At 38.4% G+C, this 12633-nt stretch overlaps 1 protein-coding gene across 1 annotated transcript in view; it reads right to left on the bottom strand.

Annotated features, from left to right (window-relative positions):
• LOC149246778 (peptide chain release factor 1, mitochondrial-like) overlaps nt 1-12633 on the bottom strand; it is a 259495-nt gene that overhangs the window by 87353 nt on the left and 159509 nt on the right. Inside the window, exon 6 of the mRNA XM_089458024.1 lies at nt 6335-6413. Coding sequence (XP_089314150.1) covers nt 6335-6413 — 79 coding nt within the window. The remainder of the gene's footprint in view (nt 1-6334; nt 6414-12633) is intronic.

Genomic DNA, 12633 nt, shown 5'->3' on the forward strand with positions numbered 1-12633 from the left:
GAGGTATTCATAAGAGGTACATGGTCATTCTCAATCTGAATAGATCTCATAAAAAGAGTCGGATTGGTAACCCATCTGTCTAGCATCATATTAACCAGCATTGTCACATAGCAAGGCCTTGACTAACAGTGCTAGCTCTCCACAAGATCAGAGCACAATGTTGGTGAGACCAATGATTTATAGACACCATCATCATTGTCTCTAAAGGTACATACTCCACCAGGGTGTTCACCAAGTATGACCTTCCTTGGACTATTCTTATCTTGGATATATGACAATGACTTTTAGACCGAGGACAAACCCTAGAAGCACTCAATGGATGCTTAATCTATAAAATAAAAGAACTTGACCATGAAACCCATGCTTCAATAATAATAATTTCTTTTCATTTTATAATTTACAAGAATACATTTCGTACTTATGAAGACCGAACCTAGTTACACATTTTTCAACACTCCCTCTTAACTAAGGAGGTATTCATAAGAGGTACATGGTCATTCTCAATCTGAATAGATCTCATAAAAAGAGTCGGATTGGTAACCCATCTGTCTAGCATCTTATTAACCAGCATTGTCACATAGCAAGGCCTTGACTAACAGCTCTATCTCTCCACAAGATCAAAGCATAATGTTGGTGAGACCAATGATTTATAGACACCATCATCATTGACTCTCAAGGTACATACTCCACCAGGGTGTTCACCAAGTATGACCTTCCTTGGACTATTCTTATCTTGGATAGCTAGTCTTCAAAGAATATTGATCCACGACTACTCTTGTCTTGAATTCCCTACCACATTCTCAAAGAGTATCAAATGTCAGATGGTTACCCAATCCTCCATTCTTTCTTCCCAAGTGAAGACAAGAATGTAGCATCTATCTCACCCTCTCAATTAGGGAGGATACATCAACCAAACCAAGCTTGTCTCTCAAGTGCACAAGCTTCTTGTTCGGAAGTGACTTTATCAATATGTCAACTACCTGCTCATCAGTGAAGATATACTGTAGCTGCATCACACCATTTTGTACTAGCTCTCAAATATAGTGCTATTTGTTGTTTATATGTTTTGTCTTTCCTTGAAACACTAGAGCTTCAGACAAACGTATACAACTAGTGTTATCACAAAGTATCACTGTAGGGTTCATCGGTCTTCAAACAGGTCGGATAGCAACTTCCTCAACCATACTACTTGTCTACTTACTTCACAAGTTGCAACATATTCAACCTCAGTACTACTCAAAGCAACTATGTCTTGCTTTATGTTCATCCATGAGACCATGGAGGATCCCAAACTGAAACATCCTCCTGTAGTGCTCCTTCCATCTTGCTCACTGCCTCCCCAGTCGGAATCTGTATATCCAATCAGTTGGACATCATTCCTTCTATCATACTTCAGACAATAATGGATGGTTCCACGCAGATATCTCAGAATATGTTTTGTTGCTATCCAATGATCATGCTCCAATTGGAATTGACTGAGAACATTTACTGCAAAGCATATGTTTGGTCAAGTATTCACCAATTACATCAGTTAGCCAATAAGTTGTCTGTATTTGGAAGGATCCACAGAGCTTGATTCGAAACTCCTTAGTCTCTTCAAGTTTATGATCATCGGAGTGGTCATAGGTTTGCAGTCCATCATGTCAAACCTCTTCAGCGTCTTGATCATGTACTTTCCTTGACACAAATAAACTTCATCGGGTCCTTGCCATACTTATAGTCCCAAATAGTAATGCATCAGCCCAAGATCCTTCAAGTCAAATTTTGTTGTTGTTGCTTCTTACATTCTTCAATTCGACATTCTACACCTATCAAGAGAAGATCATCTACATATAGAAGAATGATTATAGGTTCTCTATCTACAACCTTGATATAAAGGTTTGGATCAGCAAAACTTTTTGTGAAGCCTATTCTTTGTAGGTATGCATCCATTCTAGCATACCATGCCCTTGGTGCTTGCTTGAGGCCATATAATGCTTTCTTCAATCTGCAAATGTATGCCTTCCTATCTTTAACTTCGAATCCCAAGGGTTGCTCTATATAGACTTCTTCATCTATTGTGTCATTTAGAAAAGAAGTCTTGACATCCATTTGGTGGATGTTCCATCCCATCGATGCTGCCAAAGAGACTAATGAACGAATCGTTGTATATCTTGCTATTGGAGCAAATGTCTCTTCATAGTTGATGTCTTCTTTGAAGAAAATAAGAGACTCCCTGTTTTCTTGATACCTTCCTTGAGATGGCTTGCTATCTTGAAACACTTTTTGATGCACTTCTCTATTGTAGAGGAGATCTTCATGATGCCCTTTTGCCAAACTTGGCTCCGATACCATGTTGAGAATTTAATAGGGCAATGAATATGTTAATTCTCTTTAATTTGATAACTACTTGTGTTAACTTTTTCCTTATTAGCTTTGTTCCTTATTATTATAATGTGAGATACATCAAACAGCTACCAAAACAATAAGAACAGTGACACAGTATATATGCTGCAAGCCAGGGCCAAAACCCCTCCTCTTGAGGGGGAAACCCTTAAATCTCTTCTCTTCTTATAGATCCTTCAATTGACGAATACCAAGACCTAGTGACTCAGACAAATACCCTTCAAGATCAAGATCAACCACTGACTCAGCCTCCTGCTGTAAGAACTTTGACCTCCTACTGCAGATTCGAAATCTTGTCTCACCGGCAACTACTGCTTCCACACTAGAAAACTTCGATCTTCTTTGCGTAGCCTTCCTCTTCCCTTCGCTTGTCTTTCCTTGAGACTTAGAGCTAGAGAGATGCCCTAAGTGACCTTCGCTTGACTTCTTTCCTCTCCTCCTTGCAAGATCGAACCAGAGACCCTAGCTTCGTCTTGCATGTGAGAGAGAGAACTAGCCCAAACACTTCAACTTCCTTCGACATCTTATTTGTCCTCTCCTTCAACCTCTTCTTCATCCTCTTCTTCGCACAGAATGAGTGATGAATGAGTGATGCTTTTGGAGGACGAGTTCCTCTCTTTATATAGGCCTCTTCAAGGGGTAGACGTGGCTCTTTACTTAGGCCGACTTGATCTTGGTGGACATTTCGACACTTTAAAGACAAAAATATTGTATCTTTACAAGATACAATGTGCCCATGGGGTCTTCAATATATGACAATGACTCTTAGACCTAGGACAAACCCTAGAATCTCTCAATGGGTGCGTGACCTATAAAATAAAAGAACTTGAGCATGAAACCCATGCTTCAATGATAATAATTTCTTTTTATTTTATAATTTACAAGAATACATTTCATACTTATGAAGACCGAACCTAGTTTCACATTTTTCAACAGTCCCTGGTCACTGCTCACTGGTCCCGCTGTGGTCGTTGTTCACTGTGTTCATTTTTCGTTGTTCGTTGTGGTCGCTGTGGAGAGAACTTAAACGAAGAGAGAGTTGGGAATAAGTGACAGCCCCATCTCTTAAATTTGCCACCAACCACACCTTGTGGGGTTAAGGGCTTTCCTCACTAACTTAGGTGTGTGTGTAAGGCGGCAACAGAGACCATTCTACTTCTTCTCTCTCATGGCATCTCCAATGACTAACTCCCTCCTTACAACTATTTCTTAAATGCCCCCCATCACCTTCTCCTCCCAAAGAGGGGGACTGAATAAGACAATCAACGAGGATATTTTTCGACGATTCATTAAGATCACAGGGCTTCTCCCCCGACAAAACCTCTCAAACCTAAGATGGAATTCTATATTGAGAACTTCTTATAGATTATCAACGGTCTCATTATTTGTTAGAACTACCTAAAGTAAAATTGGTCACAAGCCCTTAGAATACTTTCGTTGGCTAAGTGTGTGCTCCAATTAATCGTATCTAGCATGATCACCTATTATGTGGGAGAATTGGATCTATCAACTTTATTGCTTCAAAAGATAAGATAAAGGAAAATTTCATCTTTCAATACAATCAAAGAGGATATTTTTCGACAATTCATTAAGATCACAGGGTTTCTTCCCCAACAAAACCTCTCAAACCTAAGATGGACTTCTACATTGAGCACTTCTTATAGATTATCAATAGTCACATTATTTGTTCAAACTACCTAAAGTAACATTGGTCACAAGCCCTTAGAATACCTTATGGCTAGCTAAGGGTGTGCTCCTATCAATCATGTATCTAGAGTGATCACCTATTATGTGGGAGAATAGGATCTGTCGACTTTATTGCTTCAAAAGATAAGATGAAGGAACATTTCATCTTCCAAGACCTATCTATTATGATATCTGGAGAAGATTTCACTCCCTATATGGGAATTTTATGGGGTCACTACCATATTTCTCTTTTCAAATTGGAGATATTTGTCATTGTATCTTCCAAAGGCTTTTAGACAATGAACCTTGCAAGGAACCTTCAGGTCTACAAGATCGAGCATCTCCTTTCAACCTATCTCAACCACTGGGGTGTCAAGTGCTTGGTAGATACTATGGTCACATACTAGTCCAACGGTACATCCATGAGGCAATGCTCCCTCACACAAGAGAGCACAAGACCACCTCATTTTACTACTCCTCAACCCCTTCATAGAGAAACAACTATTGTCCCTCATCCCCAGTTTAATTCTCATGGATAGTTGCAAATTGTTAGCGTTCTTTACTTCCTTGAGAGACTTGTCAAGTATGGATGTTAAGAGAGTCACAACGCAGAGTTCCTGACGTGCCCTAGGATAGCATAGTCAAGCACTCTTCACCTAGATCGCTCTTCAAAGGACATTATTAGACTTAGCATTATCACTTTCAAGGTGGTTGGCAAATACATTGCCACTTAATTTTATTCAAACAATGGATAGCATCTCATTGCTCATGAGTTAATTGGATTCTATTGCTACAAGGATCGTTCTCTTTTGAAGTTTCTATCACTACTATAAGATCTAGGCTTAACCCTTTGTGTTCACCCTATATAAGGTTTTTTATTTTGAATGAACTGTCTCTTGTTTTTGGAGATGCTCTTGGCATCTCCTTCATTGTCAACGTTACTTGTATTTTGGAGTCCCATTGACCTATTATGATCAATAGAGGGCATTAATATAATTCCAATTACATTTCATTTCAAAGAAAGGCTAAAGAAAAGGAGAAAGAAAGGATTAATATAGTCATTCTAAATAACATTGTTGAGAAGGATGAGGATGACACCTCTGGTGCCAAAAGTGATAATGAGTTCCTTTTTTGAATCATTTTGCTGGTGGTTTCTAAATGGGGGAAATGCTAGAGGGGTTGTCCGACATAGACGGCTGTCTACAGGAACTTGGTGGCAATGGCAGAATTTCAACTTCACAAGGGTGATAAAAACCTGATATAGAACCTATGAAAAATTCAGATCTACCAGAGAAAAAGGCAGCTAGCAATCAAGATTGTGTAAAGCATCATCAAGATTTTGTCAACATCATTTTGAATCATATTGTCTGCAAAAAATTTGACCTTCAACTTCTATATTGAGTGGGCTAAAGTAAAAATTGTTCTTTCGTGTTCAGGGAATGTTAAGAGTGGTAACACCCAACAAAGCATTGCTAGAAGTTCTAATCTTAAGAGAATCACAATAAATGGTAATGACCAAATGTTAGTACAGGTGAGTTAAGAAGGTACTTGAATAACTTATCACTTGATGTATAAATGACTATTGGTAATGTATTCAATGGCTCCTCAACTAATAAATAACACATTCTTTGTATATTTGTTTCTCTCATGTTTATGGTTGTGTATCTATAAAAACCCCACAGTGAAGACTATTGAATGCAGTGCTACAGTTAAGGGTTGGATGTTATAAAGAAAATTGAAAAGAGAATCCTGTACTGGGATTAACATTTGAAGATTCAAGAAGCAGTGCCAAACAGTTGTCCGGAACTATCAATTATCAAAAAGCTGTGAGAGCTTGTACATATGTAGCTTGAGTTACAATTTTGGAGCTGAGGCACAAATTAGTTTCTATGAAAAGAATCTGATACTCAACTTGAACCAAAAAATAAATATATCTTCCACAATATGTGAATCTCAAAGAAGAATAGTTATGTTTATTTTGCTATGCCAATGCAGCAGGGCTGTGCCAAAAATACATGTTGTATTATGAATTTATGGCAGTAATGATAGAAAAATTAGAGAAAATATTTCCATATAGATATGTCACAAGGACTACAAGCAGTATGACACAAAGGTTGGAGTTATAGAACGATGTGAAATTATACAAAGCCTTTAACATATCTAGTTTCATGTTGAAGCAGACTTCCTATCAAACCAGATCTATCCAGATATCAGTAGCTTGCATGTCCCAACACATTGATACATATTTGGTAAGAAATGGGACCTTATATCCTCGAAGTTCTGACTCAGTTATATCCACAATTTCAAACTTCCATCGCCTCTTCTGGGCATACCTTTCATACCTGTACCACTTCACCTGATTACCATATGCCATCTGAAACATTCCTACTTAAAACTAATAGATTGATACAGATAAACGAGGTAAAACCTGAAATTCAAATATAGAAAGCAATGTATAGCAAAAGGGAATCAGCAGATACACACATTTTAAATATATCCATAGCAAACAATGATGCTTCCTCTCCTCCTGTGCCTGCTCCAAAAATTTCAGCACAAATAGTTCAAATTTTAAAGGGACACATAATGATAGGATTACAAACTCTCTCTTTTTTTCTATGGAACAAAATGATTAGGCCCAGATATCAATTCGGATCAACTTGGATAAAGACCAATACCTGCTCTGACCTCCAATATGCAATCCTTTGCATCTGCATCGTCTTTTGGAAGCAAACTCTGAAGCAGCATATACTGAATGTTTCTTTCCTCTTCTAACCTCAGATGGAGTTCCTGAGCTGCTAAGTCACGCATTTCTTTTTCTTCAAGAGAGTCATTCACCAATATTTTCAAACCATCAATTTCCTGTATGGCCCAAAAAATGTTTATTGGTGTATGTCACTGAATAAGGTCTTTCTCGATTTTAAATTTGAAAAAGAGCTGCTGCTTATATTAACAGAAATTATGATACAAAGATAATATACGAATATGCATAGGTCTACCTAAAGGATAGAAGAAAAGCCTTTAGGTTAGACCTGTCTCAAATAAACAACCAGGAGCATCTTTCCAGAGGACGGAGCTTTTAGCTTTAAGTCGAGCATGTAACTCATTAAACATACCACCACTAAAAACAACTTATGAGCAAAGCTTCCACAAAATACACGAAGTAACTAAATAAGTTAATACAAACATATTAAAGATCACATTCTAAAGTACATATTAATTGGATAGCCTGCTATATTACAATCTTGGATGAAGGCTAGAAGATGTAAATCTAGTAGAACGAATTCTTATTAGTTAACTCCCAGTTCATTGACGACAAAGGGCAAGCATGGCCATAAGTGATGAACAGGTTGTGGAGCTTATTATTTACCATCCATACCTTTAAAGATTCAATCATAAATATTACAATTATTGTTGTTAATTAAAATCACCAGTTTGTTCACTTTTGATGATCAGTTCCAGGATGGAACATCATACACATACTTGTAAGTACAGATAACAAGACGGATATGATATGTACCCTAACACAAATTTAAAATAAACCAAGTACATACTGCAATCTTAGTTTTGAAGCAATAGCACTTTCATTTTCAGTTTTAATACATCCCTGCGAGTGCTTGCTTTTTTTGCATTTCAGTTAGACTCAAGGATTCAAGAAGGTCAACAACTTGGAGCTAGGACAATCCTTGATAGACTCGTGCAGTTGAGAGTTAAAAATATCATGGTTAGTGTTACCACACAATCTAGCAGGGCCTTAAGGAGTGAAACCTATGGGACAATCGCTAGACTAAGTGACAACTATAGAGCAATCACCCACTGTCACCACAGTCAATGCCCCTGCTCTTTACAGGCTTTCACCGATGGTAGGGGCCCCAGTGGGAAGGGAATCACTTGGCATAAGTAGATTAATGATTAGGTATGATGTGATCCACAGATCCCATTAAAGGAGAGACACAAAAATGGCACAATGCTTCAAAGAAGCTAAAACGCTCTCCAAGAAAAGCCTTAGGATGATACCTTTAAAGATTCAATCATAAATATTACAATTATTGTTGTTAATTAAAATCACCAGTTTGTTCACTTTTGATGATCAGTTCCAGGACGGAACATCATACACATACTTGTAAGTACAGATAACAAGACGGATATGATATGTACCCTAACACACATTTAAAATAAACCAAGTCCATACTGCAATCTTAGTTTTGAAGCAATAGCACTTTCATTTTCAGTTTTAGTACATCCCTGCTAGTGCTTGTTTTTTTTGCATTTCAGTTAGACTCAAGGATTCAAGAAGGTCAACAACTTGGAGCTAGGACAATCCTTGATAGACTTGTGCAGTTGAGAGTTAAAAATATCATGGTCAGTGTTACCACACAATCTAGCAGGGCCTTAAGGAGTGAAACCTATGGGACAATTGCTAGACTAAGTGACAACTATAGGGCAATCACCCACTGTCACCACAGTCAATGCCCCCTGCTCTTTACAGGCTTTCACCGATGGTAGGGGCCCCAGCGGGAGGGAATCACTTGGGATAAGTAGATTAATGATTAGGTATGATGTGATCCACAAATCCCATTAAAGGAGAGACACAACAATGGCACAATGCTTCAAAGAAGCTAAAACGCTCTCCAAGAAAAGCCTTAGGATGAGGAGATCAAGGCTTAGGGTTTGAGATATGTGCTGATAATAGGTATTCCTAAGATGAAGACTCTAGGTGATGAGGTAGGACCTCTCAAGGAAGCTCTATGTGATGCTTTGACACTTCTAATAGGCTCTTCGCTCCCTTTAAGAGACCTTAGAAAGACTTGCATGAGACCTAAGGTTTTGTGAAATGTCATTGACAAAGGCACTCTCAAGGTCAAGGAAAGGAGGAGAAAGGGCTTCTTATTATTTATTCCAGTGAAGCTAATACAACCCTCAAGAAGTCCCCAAACAAAGGAGATACAAGCTAGATTTTTCCCTTCTAGGGCACACCTCGGGCACAAGATTTGATGGAGAACTGTGAGAAATCTACCAAACTTGGAGTTCGTCTACACAAGACCAAGGAAGAGTCATGTGCTCATGGAATCCACGAATTCACTCTCTAGAGGATTTCGCTTGATGCCCTAGTCTAGCCTTCCAAGGGAAGGGGACCGAAATTTTAAGGAGAAGAATTATGGAGAAAAGGAAGTTTGATCACCAAATTCCATGGACTAGTGCCTAGTCCTTTGGGCAATGGAGTCTTAAGATGCTTAAGGTGAGATAAAATGTCTTCAAAGTGTTAAATTTTAGGGCTTGATTGTTCTCAGCCATAGTTAATTGCATATTCAAAACTTTTTATCATTTACACATTACATTCACCCCATTAATCATATCATCATTAGCAATTATGCAGAGAGAACAATAACATCAACAATGCAAGGGAATAATAAAGAACAATAGAAGAAAAGCATGCATAAGAGAGACATTGGGATTTAGGTCAGAGACCAGGGCAAAACCCCACAAGGGGGAAAACCCAACCAGATTCCTCTTCTATTAGGTATTCATCAATCATTCAGTTGAGATACAAAGTACAATGAGATACAATAATCACAACAAGCTTTCTAGACCCAACCCAAGTCTGTTCATAACTTCGTTTCTGAACTGAATGAAACAAATCCAAGAGAGCTCATATCACTGCCATATATAATATCACATCTACCGTAAGGACATTGTCACATCTATTATTCATCATGTTATCATTGTTGTCAAGAGTATGTTATCATCATGATCACTGTCACAGCCATACTGTCGTCACTGTTATACAAAATTTATCATGCCACTGTCATCATGTAACATAAGCAAGGTCATAGCCATGTCAAGAACACTGTCGTGTCAAGTAGGTCATTGTTACTTCCATGCAAGGTTACTGTCACACAAGATTACTACTATATCAAGCTAACTGAGATGGTCTTTGTCAAACCCACCCTCATATAAGAGCACTGTCATGTATAATCAATCTCAAATTCAAGAGCGTTGTCATACAGGGTTACGGGAAAACTTCAGGGTCACTATTATAGTCTCCAAGTTACTATCACATCAAATACTATCTCACTGTCATATCAAATGTCACTGCCAAAGTCCATTTGTTAAGACACCAAAATTAATGTTGTTACTGAAGATTACTTTGTCATAGAGTATTATCACAACCCTACAGCATAGGTCACTGTCTCTCAAAAATGTTTCATGCTGCCATACAACATCATCATAGTTTCTACTACCATATATCTAAGGATAGAAGACCACTATTATTAATGTGATGCACAGTTAAAGATATGAGGCCACAGATATAAATATGATGCTACTGTTAGAGATATGATGCCACTGTTATAGATACGATGTCACATACAATACATTGTGAACCATTATGCAATATGCATGAGCCATTGTAATATGATCGAGCCTCAAAATGAATGCATCGACCCACAGAAGTAATGTACATAATAGAATACGAACCACAGATGTGAATCATAGAAAAAGTGAACCATAGTGATAATGTACTGGCTACAGTGTGAGCCTCAGATATATGACCCACTATGATTGCTGTGAACTGTATATATGAAACATGGTGATGAGAGCGAGTCACGGTAACAGAAATTTTACGTGAGATTCATATATGAACCACTGTGATGAAATCGGGCCCACTGGAACAGAAACTCTTTGCGTGTCACAAAGGATAAGCAAACCATCAAGCCACACCAGATAGTGAGCCACTAGAACAAAAATTATATGCGTGCCACAGCGGATAAGCAAGCAATCAAGCCACAACAAAAGGCGAGTCATTACAAAATTGAGTCTAACAATCTTTTCATTCAGTGGTATGAGTCTTCACGGCTTGTTAATTTATACAATTTGATGAGGAGCCAAACGGGTGCCTCAAAGCCAACATGAACATTCTTTTAGTGAGGTCGACTTCAAATATTGGAAGGAAAATTAACAATTCAAATTTGCTCATTAAACCTTGCCCAAATATATTTGTCACAACATTAAATAATAATAATAAAAAAATCCCTTTGACTAATTCAAGTTCTTTCTTTGGGGCAAGATAGATTTTCCCTTGGGGTAGCTTGGGTTCCCTTTGAGAAAATTCATACCGAAGATGCCCAAATTTCAACACTAAGGAGGCACAAAATAAATGCCCTAGGTACCAACTTCAAGCATTTACCCTCTTCCAAAGATAGTGGAGTTTCATGAAGAATTTAAAAACATTCATTCACTAGGAACATTCATTACACGCTTTGTATTGGATAACATATGAATATTCCACTAGAAAATCCTTCCAACAAAATTTATCTTCAACAATTAGATCATAAATTTAGCATATTCTAGAGCAGCAATTCCATACATTAAACAAGTTCAAAGTCAAATTTTATCAACATAAGGCACTTAAAAAGAAACATGCAATATATCCATTCACTATGCAAGAAGAAGCTCCAAAGAAGAAGTGGGAATCTCTAATGTCCCTTCTCAATAAATTCTGCTAGGGGTGTTCTACAATTTTGCAATTTTGAGGTGAACACAATTCCAAGTACCAAACATAGGAAAAGTGGGTGAAAAAGAAAAAATTACAAAGTAGCCACCCCCAAACATTAGAAAAGCCAAGAATTTTGATGGGAAATGGAAAGTGGGGGGCACTACAAGGAAATACACACCCTTGGAGGAATTTGAATTGGGTGAGAGAGGGAAGTCGATGGGTGAAGTCCACAAGGAGCATGAGGGATGGCTAGCTATAAATTAGAGGTGCAGCTCTCATTTTGGGACTTTTGCCAACTTGACTTCTAAACCATAGTTTGCTCAAGCTGTTTAGCTGGGTCAACAGATTGTTGTTCAACACCAAGAGATTTCTAAGGGGAAATTTCAACACTTTCAGTGGACCTTGAGTGCCACCTTAGGGGAGACTTGTCATATTCTTGGAGGCATTTCGGGGAGGTTACAAGGATTTTCGATTTGAATTGTGGAGCAATCTGGGTGCAGAACGGGACCACATACTCTTGAGGAGAGGTTGTTACAGACTGAGCTAGTTCTGAGCTTTTGGAGGCTTAATTCTTGGGCAATTAGCAGTGATTTTCCAGTGGATTTGGGGGTTGAGGGTGTGACCATTTCCTAGGTCAAATTATTCTTCATTGGACCTGCGCAGAGAAGCTTTTGTGCTTGCACAGTTCATAATGGAGGTTGTTTGTGGGTGAAACTTGGCCAAGAGTTGGGCGTTGGGCTTGCTAGGGGATTATCAGGAGCATTATTGTGGAGCTTGCTCAACATTTTGGAGGGGTTTGGTGGCTGATCTCCTGTAGTGCAAATTATCCAATGGTGGGGGAGCTCACTATAATTGGGGGTGATTTTGGGAGGTTGGAACTAGACCCAACCCTTTCTAGGTTTTTATGGGTTTGTGGAAGAGAGCCTTAGATTAATTTGGCAGAATTTTCTGAGCACTCCAAGGGGCTCAAAACAGTGATTCTTTCCAACTAACAGTTGTAGAATTCCAGGGCTAGCGCAGAGCTTGAAGAGAAAAGCACTTCCTTGCATCCAGGCATCACATTTTCTCAG

The sequence above is a fragment of the Pinus tabuliformis genome, chromosome 7 (assembly GCF_031772625.1).
Source record: "Pinus tabuliformis cultivar Carrire ecotype Pingquan chromosome 7, CPIR1, whole genome shotgun sequence".
Taxonomy (NCBI): Eukaryota; Viridiplantae; Streptophyta; class Pinopsida; order Pinales; family Pinaceae; genus Pinus; species Pinus tabuliformis.